The sequence below is a fragment of the Embiotoca jacksoni genome, unplaced genomic scaffold (assembly GCF_022577435.1).
Source record: "Embiotoca jacksoni isolate LCO1_2020_lvr unplaced genomic scaffold, fEmbJac1.0.p SCAF_13, whole genome shotgun sequence".
Classification (NCBI taxonomy): Eukaryota; Metazoa; Chordata; class Actinopteri; family Embiotocidae; genus Embiotoca; species Embiotoca jacksoni.
In genome coordinates, this window is record NW_027185263.1 from 9,562,816 (window position 1) to 9,579,927 (window position 17,112).

The 17,112-nt window shown below is 38.9% G+C and overlaps 2 protein-coding genes across 3 annotated transcripts; one reads left to right on the top strand and one right to left on the bottom strand.

Moving 5' to 3' along the window:
- Positions 1 to 90: 90 nt before the first annotated feature.
- bach1b (BTB and CNC homology 1, basic leucine zipper transcription factor 1 b) lies at positions 91 to 6,729 on the top strand. Of its 2 annotated transcripts, none has more exons than XM_069146333.1 (5): positions 91 to 259; positions 428 to 682; positions 1,394 to 2,866; positions 3,915 to 4,121; positions 4,221 to 6,729. In XM_069146333.1, the coding sequence occupies exons 2-5, from the start codon at positions 434 to 436 to the stop codon at positions 4,554 to 4,556; spliced, it is 2,265 nt and encodes a 754-aa protein (XP_069002434.1). In that variant the 5' UTR covers positions 91 to 259; positions 428 to 433; the 3' UTR covers positions 4,557 to 6,729. The 2 variants fall into 2 exon arrangements, with proteins under 2 accessions (XP_069002434.1, XP_069002435.1); XM_069146334.1 differs by having other exon boundaries at positions 434 to 682.
- A 3,941-nt stretch (positions 6,730 to 10,670) lies between these two features.
- rab38b (RAB38b, member of RAS oncogene family) lies at positions 10,671 to 14,253 on the bottom strand. Its single transcript, XM_069145580.1, has 3 exons — positions 13,991 to 14,253; positions 12,248 to 12,525; positions 10,671 to 10,820 (listed from the first exon to the last, which is right to left on the bottom strand). The coding sequence occupies exons 1-3, from the start codon at positions 14,217 to 14,219 to the stop codon at positions 10,671 to 10,673; spliced, it is 657 nt and encodes a 218-aa protein (XP_069001681.1). The 5' UTR covers positions 14,220 to 14,253.
- Positions 14,254 to 17,112: the final 2,859 nt, after the last annotated feature.

Sequence of the window (17,112 nt, forward strand, 5' to 3'; positions counted from 1 at the left end):
GTTGCAACACACAGACACATACACACACTCCCACACACACATTCTCCCTCTATGCCTCCCTCCCTCTCACATACTCACACACAGGCCATATGACTGAGTCAAGCTCAGTTTTTAGTTTGTAGCTGAGTTGAGATAAGGCTTTCTGGGAAGCGTAGCCTAGTTGGACAGCATTCCATTTAGAAATAACCATGAGTGCTCGGCAGCTGGGACTTTCTTTAACACCCTAAGAAACTTGGATATAAAAAGCCAGGTTTGCAAGGTAGGCATGTTTTTTTTTTATTGTTATTTTTAAGTATGTAATTTAGAGTGATAGAGGAACTGGTCAACTTGAAAAGAGAGTATGTGTGTGTGTGTGTGTGTGTGTGTGTGTGTGTGTGTGTGTGTGTGTGTGTGTGTGTGTGTGTGTGTGTGTGTGTGTTTTCTGTAGATACAGATGTCCCTGATGGCCATGTCTGCCCCCCGGTCGTCTGTGTTTACATTCGAGTCTACACTGCATTCCTCCCATGTGCTGCACTGCCTGGACGAGCAGCGTCGCAGGGACACGTTGTGTGATGTGACAGTGGTGGTGGAGGGTCAGAGTTTCAGAGCCCACTGCTCAGTACTTGCTTCCTGTAGTGAGTACTTCACACAAAGGATGTCTTCCCTTACGCAGCATGGAGCGGTTGTCACTCTGCCACAAGAGGTGAGATGTCACCTAATGATGCCATACAATTAGAAATTAGTTGCACACAAGGTCTGCTGCCCCACAACCACAAATCCATTTGAAAAGTGAAGTGAGAAAAGTGACTAAAAGTCTTATTTCCTCAAGTTTTGATGGTGCATAGATGGGGAATTCTTTATGCTACTGACTTCATATATGAGCCAACATCCTTAAAAACACCCTATAAGAATAACTAGCACCTGTTGACAGTAACATCCAAATAGAAGAGATCATCAAATAAAATAGTTCTTAAACTTGGATAAAACAAATTTAAAAAAAACTGCCTGTTTATTATTTTCATTTATATAAAATACTATGTTTCCTTTCATAAAAGTCTTTCCATAGATCACGATCATGAGTTTTTTTCCTTTCTTTTTTTCAATTAAGACTTCTATATTTGTTTATTTCCTCCTTTTTGTTTGTAAATTTAGAAACTTCAAAACCACAGAAACAAACCTGTCATGGTCACATGTTTTGGTTGCTAAGCCAATACAATCCTCAGCTTTATTTTCCAAAACAGCTGTGGTCAGAGTACAGCAGGTCTATTTTCACCTCTGGGCCTAAAGTGGTATATGCTTCATTATCTGACGGAAAATGTGAAATTAATGAAGATCAGTCCCATTATTGCTGCTATTTATAAGAACATATTCAAAGATATAGGTGCTCATGTATGTCATGTCTCCTCTTTTAAAGGTGACAGTTGCTGGCTTTGAACCCTTGCTGAAGTTTGCCTACACATCCAAACTGTTCTTTGGAAAAGACAATGTCTTAGAAATACAAAACGCCGCTTCCATTCTGGGTTTCAAAGACATAGACGAGGCGTGTTTTGATTTCCTCCTGCCTAAATTCTACTCAAACACAGAGGGCTCTGCCCCTTTTCTGAGAAAGACCTGTTGTAAGAAGAAATGCAAGAGGCGATCATCAAAGGACAACTGTGGCACAGACTCTGACGATGTGTTGTTGGATGAAAAAGAAGTAAAACCGGTTGCTGACTCATCGTCTCAGCAGGAAGTGGTTTGGGACTGTCACAAATCAGTGAACTACAAAATGGGAAGTCAGAACAGCACAGACACTCTTGCACCTGTCGCTGATTGGACAAAAGACCAATTTATGCAGTGTCCAAAGTATCGCAAGTTCCAGATAGCTTGCGGGAAGGAATCTTGTGTCACAGAAAAAAGTCTGACTGGTCCAGTGATCAGGGATAACTGTGTCCTCCCCTGCTTGCCGTGCTCCAGCAGTGCAAACAGTGAGATTGAAACTGAGGTTGAATTCCCTGGAAATTTAACCCTAAATGCCTGCAGACAGAGCAAAAGAGGGGCTGATAAACCATGGAAAACTGAACATGACTTGAATCTGAAGAATTGTGTGGGCAGAGGGGAAGGGGGTAGGGTTAAGACAGACACAACGGATAGAGAGAATAGCATGATGACGATGGAGGAAAAGATGGAGCATACCACTGGAATCAGCTCTTCAGACATATCCAATGTGAAAGTAGTCTCCTCAGAGCCAACCACAGTGCTGGTTGAGAGGTCACCAGGGTTAATATCGCACCACTGCCCTCTGAGGGCCTCAAACGAGGGCCCTGCCATCACTAGGTCACTGGGGCAGGACAGGGTTGTCATGGAAATTGAAGAAGACAAGAAAGCAAGGGACACTGGTGTACTAGAGTCAGTCTCCATTCATCTAAAGGCTGAAGAACAGGTAAAGGCAGAGGAGACAAAGGCAGATGATACCTGGCAAGAAAGAGGAAAAGGAGGAGAGACAGGCAACATGGATAGAGCGGAAATACTGGTAAATAATACAAGAAAAAGAAGCACAATAGAGAAGGAAGTGGCAGAATACCTGGCCAAGCAGCTGGGGACAGACACAGGCTCCTCTCAGCTGAACTTCCAGGACCCTGAGGCAGGAGGTTCTGCTGATACAGGGAGCGGATGGGTGCAGAGCACGTCTTTAGAGTGGCTGAAGCTTCACAGCTCCACAACCACCAGCTGTCCCTTTTTCCAGGATCAGAACCAAAGCAAATGTTCATGGAAGGGCGCGGGGCTGTCTGAGTGTGAGGAGGCATCTCAGTCAGGTGTATCGTCCCTAAACTCGGGGGAGGATGGAGACTCAGAGACGGAAACAGAAGGAGACAGTGAGTCCTACGCAAGAGAGAGAGCCAGGCAGGTGAGCATGAATCAATACTCTGCAGCTTTGCTCTGTTTCATGTTGTTCTGAAATTAGTCTGAGTCATCATCACACTGGCTGGAGGTTACTTCACTATGTTTGTTTTAGATAAGAGCTTTCGGTACACTTTATCAATGCAAATGAGCGTTTGCATTCATGTAACAGAAAGTAGATTTGCTGTAGTGCCAAGTTAATTATTCAACCAGTAGAGATGGTGTGTGTTTGTTTGTTTGTTTGTTTGCTCGCTCGCACGCACGCACACTCGCACGCAGCTCAGCTTGTTGAGCTAAAGGACTATATGTCAAACAACACCTCTGAGGAATCTCTCATGCTAGTGTCCTGGCTCACCGTGGATTTGACTCAAAGTACCAACAGAGGAGTGCACGTGCACAAAAAGCTAGGGTCATTGCAGAGGGAGAACATTTCTTTTATTTACTTTACCCCAGATAAAGCACTACAAGGTTTATACTGCTCCAAAAACTGTCAAGTGTACATTTCCTGTCACACATTGCCAGCAGCAAGTTTGTGAAGTTAACAATTAACAGCTTGGTAAAGATAAAACTACCTGGGCTCCAAATCCAGCGTGATTTGACTCAACTTTACTTCCCTTTGTCCATTTACAGCAAGTTCCACACAACTTTTTCAATCAAATATTTTTGAATTGAATTGAATTAATCTTAATTCTTTAAATGATGTCCTGAAATTAGCTTAAGTTTTTTTAGACATACATTTTGACAAAGGTCATATGATGTTTTGTTTCTTCTGCTGAGTAACAACTTTTAGAGCTTGCTTCTCTAAAGCAGGTCTATGTGTACTATACTTGCTGGTTATCTGAGTACATGAAATCTCACTAATATGTTCAAACAAAACCGATATTTGAATTGATCTAGACTAGTTTGTAAGTAGCAAAATCACAGTCCTGTATTATCCTCTGTAGAGCTTAACATAACACATACATGAATATGATGTCATTGATGTAAAGTAGATAACCACTCGCTGTCATGTAGTCTGTTTTTACAATTTTAATTTCCTGTTTGGGTTTCCTTAGGTGCAGTTGCCATTCTCTGTAGACTGGATTGTGGATCTGAGCCGAAATGACTTCCAGCAGCTGCTGAAACAACAGTCCTTTACACGTGAACAACTGGAGTTTGTCCATGATAGAAGACGGCGCAGTAAAAACCGCCTGGCAGCTCAGCGTTGCCGAAAGAGAAAACTAGACTGCATATATAATCTACAGTGTGAAATCAGCAAGCTGGTAATCCTTTTTTTCAAATCAGTAAATATTTCATTAAGCCACTTCTTGCCTGCAGTTGTGTGAATCAGATTGTGTGTTCTGCATGTGTGTGTGTCACAGAAGACAGAGAGGGAGAAACTGATGATGGAGAAGAGCCAGCTGAGCCAGCAGAAGTTGAAAACATGTCACAGTGTCTCTGCCTTGTGCCAGAGAGTCTGCAACGAAGCAAATCTACAGCCAGAGCAGCTGCAGGTGTTAGCCAAATACACCTCCCCAGACTGCCCTCTGTCCTCTTTCCTTCCCCACATAGACGCACTTCTTTCACACCATGGGTTGCTACTCCAGCCCCAGGCATCACTCGCTGCCTGCTCAGTGGGCCTTGATAAGTGTCTGGCAACTGAGGAGGCTTCGTCAAGCTGTTGCAGGGACAAAGTCACGGGGCAGCATTCACTGTAGACACAAATCCAGCACTCATACTGCAACGAAACCCACAGGAATGTGAGGCCCGAGGTCAGAATATCAAAGTAGTTATCAAACTGTACTGTACCCTTATCATAAAGCAAAGGCATTAACATGCTGAGTGCAGGCTGCAATATAAAGCGGTGATCTCAACATAATATGACAATGCATTTGTAATGACTTACTTGCTACCTTTTCGATTCCAAGCCTATATTGAGAGGTTTGGGAATCCTAGTGCTCAGTACCATTTATTTGACCTTTCCACTTATTACTAGCTCTCATCACGGCAAAGCATGAAATAGACACAGTTGTCCACTACAGCAAAATGTGAGATAGCTACAGCTAGCGCTGTCCAGGCGGAAATGTTACACATTTTCCTGTTGTGGACAAAAATGAAACCTACTGCATGCTTTGAGCCATGGCTATCTCATGTTTTGCTGCAGTGGACGGGCGTGTCTATTTCACGCTTTGCTGTGATACAGGGATGTTCCAGCACTGCAAATGGCTTTTAACAAACCAGAACAGTCAGGGTGCAGCTTGGGAATGTTACAAAAAAAATGTCTTTAATTGTTTTTAAAATGTTTTTTATGTCTGTAAAATTCTTCACTGCTTGATTACCTCAGGATGACTAACAATTAATTATGTATATATACTTAGATTTTTTTTTTAAAAGCATTTTTATACAGTTTGAAACAATATTGTTCTCAGGTGTTTGTAGGAAAATTTAACATACATTACCTCTCGCAGACAGTGTTGGTTCTTCCCTCACAGCAGAGCAGCACTTTGCACACAACTCAACAAAATGACATCGACACAGTGGGCCATTTTTACATTTTGGTGTTGTGTCAGTCCCTCATTTTTGTGGCTGTCATTGTGGTCTCCTCTCTTCAGATTACCACAGTGACGCGGCTCTTCTGAGTTGCACACACCTCTCGCTGCTTTGGTTTGACTCACCAAAACAGACCTCAGTTCTATCCAAAGAAAACTGCACTTTAGCAAAGTCTTAATACACAAACAAAGCACATATTTAGGGGAAAAATCTGCTTTACAGTCTGTGATGAAAATCATTGAATCAATCCACATTACCTATTTCTCTATCCAGTATTGTCATGGGTACTGGACTCTTATACTTTTATTTATGCCTTCTCATTTGCTTGGTTATTTGACAGGAACGATATTGATTTATCAACAAAAAAATAACTGTAAATGAGCACTAATTTTCATCTGTTGTGCCTGGTCAGGTCTTTACCAAAGGGCAACCTACAATTCATTTGGTTTATTAGGTATTATTAGATATTGTGTGCTACCCACAAGCTAATCATGTTTAACACCCTTACTGTATCTAAATTACTGTCAAGGGTCAGGTGAACAATGTATCAATAAGTCAGTGATGGACACAGTACAAGCAGATTTATGTTAATATTTTATTTCCTGTACTTCCAACAGCACAATTATTTCCATTTGCTAAGTGCATTCCATTTATTACTCTTCTTTCTGAAACTTTTACACTGACTTTTGCCTTTTTTTTTTTTTTTTTTTTTTTTTTATGCCCATGCTTATATTTGACACTCAGGACTTTGCAAAAGAACAACTTTGCAACTCCTCACCTGATCAACTTTTGCTGTGTTTTGTGTTAATTTATTTGTAGAATCACTAATAATAATCACCTCAGTACAGATAGTCTTTAAATTATTTCTGTAAAATATGAAATTAATTAAATTGTAAATACAGAAATCAGTTATGCAGTGATTGTTGGAGGCAATGCTGAGTAACCACACTGTAGTTTTAATTACAATGGGTTATGAGGGTGTTGAGATTTGTAGTGTTGTTAATGAAAAAAAAAATTATGTTTTTTTTCCTTCCACCAAACTGAATGCATCCTGCACACCCAGGTAATTATAATGCTGGTGCTTATTGCCCTCTAGTGGAGGTGTGTCTGTGTGTTCAGTGACACTCTACTGAGAGCTCTATTGCTGCATATACCACACAAATAGCTCTTCTACTGTGTTGTTTCATTTTTTTAAAAAACTGTATTTTTTTTTCTTTCTATGATCTTGTTCAGACAAATTCCTGCATTTCTTTAAGCCAAATGTAAAAAAAAATAACCAATGGATCTCAAACCAAACAAAGAAGCAACAAATATTCTAAACAATAAAATCTGTTTTCATCATTCACAGTTAATGAAGATATTTTAGTTCAATGCTGTGTTATTGAAAAACCATCAGTAATATTAATGAGATGTAAAATGTGTCAGTATTTTGTGTGAACTGAGCTCATAAGGTCCTCAGAGGACTCATCTTTCAACCTGGACAGATGTATTAATGATTTAACACTGCACTTCATCTTTCATGTTTCTCCTGAATCTTAGTCACTTTCTGCCAATGAGTCTCACCTCTGTTACTTTTAATCTGCCTTTTGAATTTCTCTTTGTTTTCTCTCTTTCTGTACTGCTCCTCTCCATTTGTCTCTCTCCAGAGGCTATTTTAATTAGCAGAGACTTTTTATTTCTCCTCTCAGTTTTCTTTAATGTGAGCAAACGTAACGTAATACTCTACGCATGACTACAAACTCATGATTTATTAATCACAGTAATGTTGTTCTCACAGGCTGTCCGTGCCCTTGTCAATATAAGAGAACCAAAGAAACATACAGGGGTACAAAGGTCAAGCAGGTCAACTCGACTGGGTGGGAACCGAGAGTCAATGATTTCCAGGGTTTAAAGATGAGAAAATCACCCTGATGGAGGAGATCTCTTCTCTGGGAAACCTTGTGGTGCTGTTCACATGACATGATTAGGTTTGAAATCCAGTCATTGCACTTCATTCTGACATTAGTGTGTGTTTGTGCATTTACACTCAACAGTGTATTACTTTGTATATTTCTGTATAAATCAGACACATTAAGGAAACACATCATGAGTCATTTCTAATAAAGGTTCAGTTATTTCAATCCAAAATAAAGATCAGGATATGAATAATAATACAACAACGATTTAGATTATTTTGCCCATTCATTTTCAAGCTTCCCTCAAGTGACTAAAATGCTTGCAGTGTGACTAATTTGACAACAGATGGCTCCACATGAACAATTCTTGACTGTGAGAAAAAGCAGATAAACACTTGATCAAACCAGACCAAGTCTCTTTTATAATCAGTCCTTGTAACCTGCCACAAAACTCTCCATGTGAGTAAGCAGGCTGACTGTGTTCTTATCTAATCAAGAGTTATCACGTTGAATTCTGTTTTTTATTTTTTATTTTATTTTTATAGGCAGTTGACCCTTTTAATGTGTCTGTCTCTGTTTACCTGCATGCACTCTTGATGAGCTGTTGGTAACCTTTTGTTGCTGTAAGATTTAAGCATTGCATCTCCTCCATCACATTTTCTTCTCTTACTAACAGCTCCTCTCTCACTCTCTTTCTGTCTCGGAGAATATCAGAGCATTTTCTGTAGGTGGTTCTCTGGCAGAGCCTGAGAACCACAGAGAGCATGATATGTTTGGGCTCATAATCCCTGTAATGAATAGTAAGATCTGTGCAAGCTGTCGTCACAGAATGAGCTAATAGAGCGAAACCTTGAGAATTTGTTCCCACAAAAATCAATCCAAAGTGAATTAAAAGTTAGATTTTATTATTTTATTTTCAATTACATCTTTTGAAATGTAATTACCGTCATGAAAGAATGACACCCACTCTCACAGCTTCATCATTATGAACTTAATTGAAATTAGGAGCTTGTCTCTTCAACCAAATGCTTAATTTATAGCAGCCATTTATTTTATTTTAGCATACATTTTTTAGATCATCTGATCATCGTTGGTGTCTTGACATGAGCCAAAAGCAGATGACTAAATCTAAACCCTCAGGCAGAGAATAATCCACAGTCATGTGGCTACCTAATGAGAACCTGAGAGTCCTGGATCAGCCTGAACACACACACACACACACACACACACACACACACACACACACACACACACACACACACACACACACACACACACACACACACACACACACACACACACACACACACACATTTCTCAGTCTAAACTAATAAAACTTAGAGGTTGAGTTCCCATCTCTTAGAGTGATTTGTGAAGTTTTACTAAATTACAACAGTGATCGTGAGGCAGAAAAATAGTTTAATCCAGGTTAAAGGTTAAAGGGCATGAATGCCATACTTTTGTGCCACATGATGTGAATGTGCTACAAAAACAGCAGACGTGGTTAGGGCAGGATATGTGTAAAATTGGTTAATTTATTTGACTGCTTCACAATAAATAATGAAAAAGTACAATCCACAAGTATAATTAGTTTAAGATGTGAAGTCTTGTTTCACTTCTTGAACATATCATACGATGATTTCTCATAAAGTATTGTCCTGGGCAGAAATGTGTGCGTGTTCCAGTTCGGTCCAAATCAGCTCTAAAAATCTATAGTGTGGCACTGTGCTGACATCGCATGATGCATGATGCATGATGTCACGATGTCATACACCCTCATGATGAGCCAAACTAACACTGTGATATTGTCTTGTGGGGACACCATTGTTTCAAATGTATCACTCCCTCATGTACATGCTGTAAAATACCAGCGAGAACTCACATGTTAACACATGACACTGTTGCATCAGGCTTGTAAACACCATGGAAACAAGAGGAAACAATGTAACATATGTCAATAGACACTTATTGTATATTTGAATGGATGGCAACAGAACAAACAATACACTTGATTTAAACAGAGGACAGTGTATGTGAGGAAGATACAAGATGAGGTAAAAAGGAACAAGGGCATGGAAAGTGGAAACATTTGTGTAAATGTGTATGTGCACCAGTGTGTGTCTGCAGTGAAAAATAGCTTCCTCTGTAAGAGGATACCCATGAAAAAAAAAAAAAAAATACTCTGGTTACCATGGATACTGAGTGTTACGGTAGGTTTGGCGGATTAATTTATGAGGGTGTCCAGTTTACATCTCGAAAAGGAACACAACCTTTCTTGTGACGATGTAAAAATAACACAAACATAGACCTATTAATCAATTCTGATTAAATAAAAAAACAATTTAGTCTGATGTAGAAGCCAACCAGTTTGAAAACCAACCCTTAGACAGAAAGACAATCACTCTTCTCCCATTATAAAATACATATATATATATATATATATATATATGTCCCACAAGTTTTTGATCGCTTTAACATGAACTGCTCAAGTGGACCTACCCACTGGCCATAAAAGACTCGTTACTCGAGGCAAGCTCCAGGATGTTTGTGTATCTAAGTGTTTTTTAATTCTCTATATCTTTACAGCTGCTTGCACTGACCAAGGTGTTGCTATAAGTGTGAATGTGTTGTTACTTAAACTGCCTAGTTAAACTAAGACTTAACACAATAGTCAGTTTTAGGAAGGATTTTAAGCAATTTAACACAGAACAATACCAGCATGCAATCATTAAAGCATATTGTGAATAATCTAAAATCATTGACAAACAATGTATAAAGTTCACATAATTACACAATAAATCCACTGAAAGTGGTCAATACTGCTTTCTTCGGCTTATGTCGAATGACATTAAAAAAAAAATGCTTTTCTCCTACAATATTTTATTCACCAGGTTTATGTGGATCACAAGCACACTTTACTGAATTGGTGAAAAACATATATAAGTTTGATGACACAGGTGTTCCTATTCGGTCATTACAGAACATCTTTGGTTGTGTTGCTTCAACTGTACTGGAAGCACTTCCTCCTTTTGTTCGGTTTGATCAGGGAGGTCAGGATGTTGCCGGTCCTTTTAAAAGTGACCTGTTGTTAGAATGTAAACTTTACAAGCCAAAAAAAATAATAGGAAAAGTTGACCACTGACTCTTGTCTATGCTCTTCAGAACGATGGACCACATCATGCCAAACAGCACAGACAGCAGTGTTATACTTACCAGAACTTTTACTTGTTCGTATATTCATAAAAGAAATGCAACAAACTAAAATGTTCTATGCTGTTTGGACTAAAGATACCACTTTGATTTCTTTGGAGGGCTGTGGTGCATTTGCCCCTCTCTGTCCTTCTATGCATCCATTTATTTCAGTCCCACCATCGCTCCTTCTTCTCATTACTTAAAGCAGCCGGAGCAGCTTGTCTGCTTGTTGGAGGCAAGCTGCGGTGAGACTGTGTCCGGTACCACACTTTTCAGGATTTCATGTTCTGTGGCCATGATGTGCTTGACCAGGAAGTTTGCAGCTTCACTGATGTTGAGGCAGTCCTAAAGGACATAAATAAACTGCCGTTAGATATTGAACAATTACCACAGTTCAGCTAATGTTACCCTGTGCATTAACAGTAGTTAATCTAAACCCTGCTCAAACTTTAGGTCACTAGCATGCTCTCACCTTCACGCAAACGACACCATGTGTGCGCTTGAATGTGTTTAAAACTACTCTATGTAAGTGCTGTACACATTTTCCTAACTGTTACCAGGGAAGGCTGAGTCTATCTGTCTGCTTTGCCCACCTCTGATTCGTCTGCTGAACCTACTCCTTATAAACTTTGACCTTTCAGAATGTTGAGTCTTGATGCCACGAGGATGGCAGCACACTTACGCTGCTCTAACACAGAAGTGTCAACAGAGAATGTGCAAATGAGGGCAACTTTAGCAGAATTTAAAGCTATGTGTAAACACAGTTGTGTTTGAATTTGTACATAATATGCAAGAAAATGAATTCAAACTGTTAAAGTATGCATCAAAAAAAGTAAAATAAAATGTTGTTTTTCACTGATTCTTTGGCAGATCAACAAACATTCAGTATTTATGCAGAGAATATTTCTTCAGACCTTCATAACTAATTGTAGTAAAGATCACAGGATACCATATATATTGTATCTATGTGGAAACATATGATGCATAAAACACATGCGATTCTACCACCATAAAAAACTGAATTTTAGAATTTTTATATTCCAATCAATAAAAGTTTGATGCTTTGATGATCTAGCAGGTTAAAAAGATGCAACATATTATCAGATTGTGGTTCTATAATTTGAATCCACTCAGACAATGACTGAAAACAGTGGGGTTCAAGTGATTTCATTACGTTTTTCGATTGGAAGCAGACCTTCATGCAAGAAGCACAGAGCAGTTAAAAATCTCTTTAATAACTTGTTGTGAACCCGCTTTGTAAATTGATCTCTCGTACAGCCATCTTCCATGTGGATATGAAATTCCAGTTGGCTCTGTAGGGATGTTTGTGACAGACTGAAGTGACCTGAATGGAAGAAGATCTCCACTGGGCGTGTCAGCCAGTCATCGCAAAGTCCTACAATCTGGGCCATTCATTGTCATTTGATGATTTGGGAATTACGCTTATTCACACGCTTGCTGAGATCTGAATGAGTGCGTTTCTATAACTTCATAGTCAAATTGTCATTCTTAAATGTTTGTACGGATTAAATTAACAAGATACAAAATTGTTAATAAGTGAGTGATTGAGGCAATGTTTATTATTTTTGGATAGATCTGCATGTTTCTCCCAATTTCCAGTCTATGGTAAGCTATGCTAAGTGTCTCCTGGCTCAAGGTTCATATTTACCTGACAGGTAATAATTTTCACTTCTCAGAAACAAAGTAAACACGTGTATTTCCCACATTACAAATGACAAACAAGAATACCTTCAACCATACTCTGGTCTCACCTTAGCAGAGGTCTCAAACCAACCGACAAAGCCATGGTCCTTGCAGAACTGGTCCATTTTGATGCCGTTGTTGCTCAGCTCCCTACCCTGGTCACATTTGTTAGCCAGCAGCACAGTGGCAATGCCCTGTCCATTAGCCAGCATTAATTTGGAATCCAGATCCTCTTTCCACTTAACAACGGCCTCGAAGGTCGTGGGCCGCGTCACATCGAACACTATGAAGGCTCCCATGGCTTCGCGGTAGTACACTCGTGTCATGTTCCCAAAACGTTCCTGCCCTGTGATGAACACACACACACACACACACACACACACACACGCACACACACGCACGCACACACAAGGAGCTTCATTCAATAGTGTGCCAACATTGTTGTTCCCAACCTTCAGTTTGATAAGAGATTATCATTGTTTCCCTGCATTTTTGCATTTTGACTAATGCAGCTGACATGAGGACTGCAGTTAGCTGTGCCTGCATTTTCCATGAAACAGCACATTCCTGTGGTCTTGCTGCACTTAACCGGATGATCAATGCAGCTTCTTGTTCCTGCTGATAATAAACCTACTTAATTTAAACCTGTATTGCACTGTGTTCATTAACATCTGAGAGAATGTGAAAAGTATGTATGTATCTGTGTTCATCAGTCCTTGAGTTGTGTAGGAAATGGAAATCAGGTGGTTGAGGAGCAACAGGACATTCCCTCAGGGTGTGTGTTCTGCTGTCTAATGTGAGTACTTGTCGGTCGAGAGCTGAGTGTGTGGGTGTGTGCATCTTGCTGGCTGTGAATGCCATGTCCTCTCAGCAGAAAAGTTTACATGGTTGAATAGTAATGAATAAGAGGCCACTTTTGTCTTTCTTTGCTTTACTTTGACAAAGACAAAATTATACAATCTGCATCACGACTAAAGAGGAAATGGAAAATCTGGATTGACAGTTTCCTCCTTTTGCACCAGAATGTATGAATGGTTTTCAGCACTCATTAGCAGAAACTCTCTCAGACAGACACACGTCACACATCTCACTTGACACACTGTCATGCTGATGGTGCAGTTTGCAAATAACAAACCAGAATCTTTTTAGACTTATTTACATGCGATCATAATTTTATTTAATGGATCAAAATTAACCAGTTAAGGCGTGTGCCAGCACCTGTGTGCATGAGAGTGACTCAGTGACGATGTTTTGTTTTTGATTTAGTTACAATGACACTCCTGTGACTGGCCTTTAAATCTCCCTCACATGGGCCTAATCACATGATGCAACATCATACCTTCAATGAATGACTGAATAACAGTGTGCTCCTCTTCTCTAAGCAATTTATGTGTGTGTGTGTGTGTGTGAGAGAGAGAGAGAGAATAGTGTGTGCCTGAGCTCTCTGCAGTGACAGTGCATCTTTAAGTTGTGAATGTTTCATAATTTTACAAGTCATGCCTCACTGTCAGTTTGAAGATAAGTATTATCTGCATAAACTATCAAGTTTTCAGGAACTAAGGCAACAGCGCTAAACATATAGTTTCAATTTGAAAGGGTTTCATCACATTCTAACATAAAAAAAAGAAGCCAAATTTAAGCCATAAACGGTGTGCAACTGATCCATTACACCCACCTGTGAGCTTTATTGGACCCTGCATTTTATGTTTGTTGCCAAGTTTCTTTGAACTGCAGTGAAAGCAGGAGATGATAACTATACCAGCAAATATAAGACATTAAGCACAGCTTATTGAACATCTTCACTGTCTCACCTGCGATGTCCCACAGCTGAAGGCGGATAGTCACAGAATCCCAGTTCAAAACTTTGAGGGCGAAATCCACTCCGATGGTGGCCCGGTAGTTAGTGGAGTAGGTTTGGTGGACGTAGCGCCTGATGATGGAGGTCTTCCCGACCCCGAGGTCTCCGATAACCAGCACCTTGTACAAGTGCTCCATCCGGGCGTTCTGCATGCCGTTGGACTGGGATGGATGGTTGGTCATTTCACCTGTTGGATCTCAGAAGCAGCAACTTTCAAAAACGTCGTGTCCGGTAAAACTGCGATGTGCGTCCTCGCTCCCCTGGTGTCGTGTATCTTCCTCTCTGTATGGGTTCAGGATCCGCCCTCTCTTTAGGGCAGTGTGTGTGATCGCTCAGGGGCTGTGTTCGGGAACTTGTGACCTTCGCCTCGCCACCTTGAGACGCGCAGTACGCACGGATTAACGAAGGCGTCTTCTTTCTGCAGTCACTGACTGTTGTTAAAGTTTTACTCTGTGCGCTGCGGAGCTGTCACCTCCTTGAATCAGCGTAATAACTTGGCCTATTAAACTCATCTTAATAAGGGTATTGCCTTCTGACATTTGGCCATAACTGCATAATTATGTAAGAATAGTAAATTCAACCAATGTTATCAAAAACAGAAGACACTGTGCTTTCTTGTTTGAAGAATTGGATAACTTTTTAATCAGAACCCAATGAGACCTGAAACATTAACTGATGTTTGGTTGTAAGTTACAGATATAACACAAGCCTGCTTGTTTTGGACGACATAGTGGCTTTTTTTTATTTTTTTTATTTATTTATTTTTTTTTTTTTAGACGACTTACTCTAGAATGACTTTTTTATTTATTTTTTGATATTTCGGACGACTTCTTTCATAATTTTGACATGCTATTCTATGACTTTTTAAAAAAAAATTTTTTTTTAACATATTTTGGAAAACATGCTATAGTATGACATTTTTGTCATGTTTCGGACAACATGCTATAATATGAATAGTATGACTTTTTTTTAAATGACAAAAAAGTCATACTATTGCATGTTGTACAAATTCTTAATACAAAGTCATACTATAGTATGTCATAGAAGTTAATAGAAGCTGTACCATCAGTGGCACAGTGGTTAGGGCTGATACTTCACAGTAAGAAAATTATGGAATCAATCCCTGCTTTACCCATGCAAGGCAGAGAGAGAAAAAAAAGGCATACTATAGTAAGTTGTTCTTAATATGTAAAAAAGCTATAGTATGACTTTGTTTTCATATTTCGGACGACATGCTATAGTATGACTTTTTTTTTTTTAGATATTTTAGTTGACATGCTATAGTATGACTTTTTTTTTTAGATATTTTAGTTGACATGCTATAGTATGACTTTTTTTTCATATTCTTGACGACATATATAAAGTCACAATTTTTTTTTCATATTCATAACACGTCATCCCAGACGTCACATCTGGGATGACGTGCTATAAACATGAAATTGGCACAGTGGTGCAGTGTTTAGAGCAGTGGTTTGAACAGTGGCCTCACAGGGAAAAATTCCTGGGTTCGATTCCCACCTGATACATTCTTGTCAGTTCAAAAAAAGTCATGCTATTGCATGTTGTACAAATACTTAATACAAAGTCATACTATAAAAAAATATGAAAAAAAAAAATCATTCTATCGTATGTTTTTTAATATTTTGGATGATATGCTATAGTATGACTTTTTTTTCATATTTTGGACATGCTATAGTACGACCCTTTTTTTCACATTTCGGACGACATGCTATAGAAAGTCATCCAAATTATGAAAACAAAGTCTTTCTATAGCATGTCGTCCGAAATGTGAAAAAAGAGTTGTATGTTCTCCAAAATATGAAAAAGTGTCATACTATAGCATGTCATCCAAAATATTAAAAAACATACAATAAAATAATTTTTTTTTCATATTTTGGACAACATGCAACAGTATGACTTTGTATTACGCATTTGTACAACATGCAATAGTATGACTTTTTTTGAACTGACAAGCATGTATCAGGTGGGAATTGAAACCAAGAACTTTTCCTCATGAGGAAACTGTTCAAACCACTGCTCTAACCACTGCACCACTGTGCCATTTGTCACATCAGTGATGAAGAAAATATGTGAAGAGTCATACTATTGCATGTCTAAAATGTCATAAACAAGTCATATTATAGCACGTCGTCCAAAATATGAAAAAAAGTAACACTATAAAATGTCGTCTAAAACATCTAAAAAAAAAGTCATAATATAGCATGTCATATAAAATATCATAGAAAAGTCATACTATAGCATGTCGTCCAAATTATGAAAAAAAAGTCATATTTAGAAATATCTATAGTCTCTTTTTCAAAAATGTCAAATTGTCATGCTAAAATATTTCGTCTAAAAGGACAAAAAAATGTCATACTATAGACTGTCTTCCAAACTGTCAGAAAAATGCTATGGTAAAGTAACGTTGTCCAAAGCATGGGCGCAACCAAGTGTAAAATTGTGAGGGTGGAGTCACAATTAGGTTCTCCTTCACAATGGGATATAAATAGAAAATAAACAGCACATAACAAGAGACAGAAGCGTTGACGGTGTTCATACAAGTTGATTATATTTAAAAAAAATATTTTTTACTCTGTATTGGGTGTAATTTCTCAGTATTGGGGGGACACAACCCCCCCAAAAGGCCGTGGTTACGGCCATGGGTTCAAAACAATTAATTGCAGCCTCATTTCTGACTGAAAGGAGTCAAAACGTACGTGAGGAGACTGTACATAAAGCAGATGATAAACATAGAAATAAATATTTGATATTGTTTCAATCTTGACTATTTTAATTTAATGATTGAATTAAGTAGAATTAATATAAAATGTATATAATATAATGGAGGACCAGCTTCACCCTTGAGGCTGTCAGGATGCTGAACTCTCTCCCCTCTCTCCGCCATGCCCCATAAACTCTGGACTTTTGGACTTTTGCACTGTGGACCCATATTTGCACTACGGTGTCTGTTTTATTGTTGTTGTTTTTTATTGTTGCATATTTATGTTTTTCTTGTTTTGTCTATTATTTGCACACAGTAGGACTGTGAGAAACAGTTTTTTGATCCATCGGTAT

Bases quoted from the DNA above. Each gene is read 5' to 3' on its own strand.
- bach1b (XM_069146333.1), top strand. From the start codon at position 434: ATGTCCCTGATGGCCATGTCTGCCCCCCGGTCGTCTGTGTTTACATTC. The intron at 683-1,393 runs GTGAGATGTCAC...CCTCTTTTAAAG, and splicing joins TTGTCACTCTGCCACAAGAG to GTGACAGTTGCTGGCTTTGA. The intron at 2,867-3,914 runs GTGAGCATGAAT...GGGTTTCCTTAG, and splicing joins CAAGAGAGAGAGCCAGGCAG to GTGCAGTTGCCATTCTCTGT.
- rab38b (XM_069145580.1), bottom strand. From the start codon at position 14,219: ATGACCAACCATCCATCCCAGTCCAACGGCATGCAGAACGCCCGGATG. The intron at 12,526-13,990 runs GTGAGACAGTGA...TGTTCATCACAG, and splicing joins TCAGCTGTGGGACATCGCAG to GGCAGGAACGTTTTGGGAAC. The intron at 10,821-12,247 runs GTGAGACCAGAG...TATGTCCTTTAG, and splicing joins GGTTTGAGACCTCTGCTAAG to GACTGCCTCAACATCAGTGA.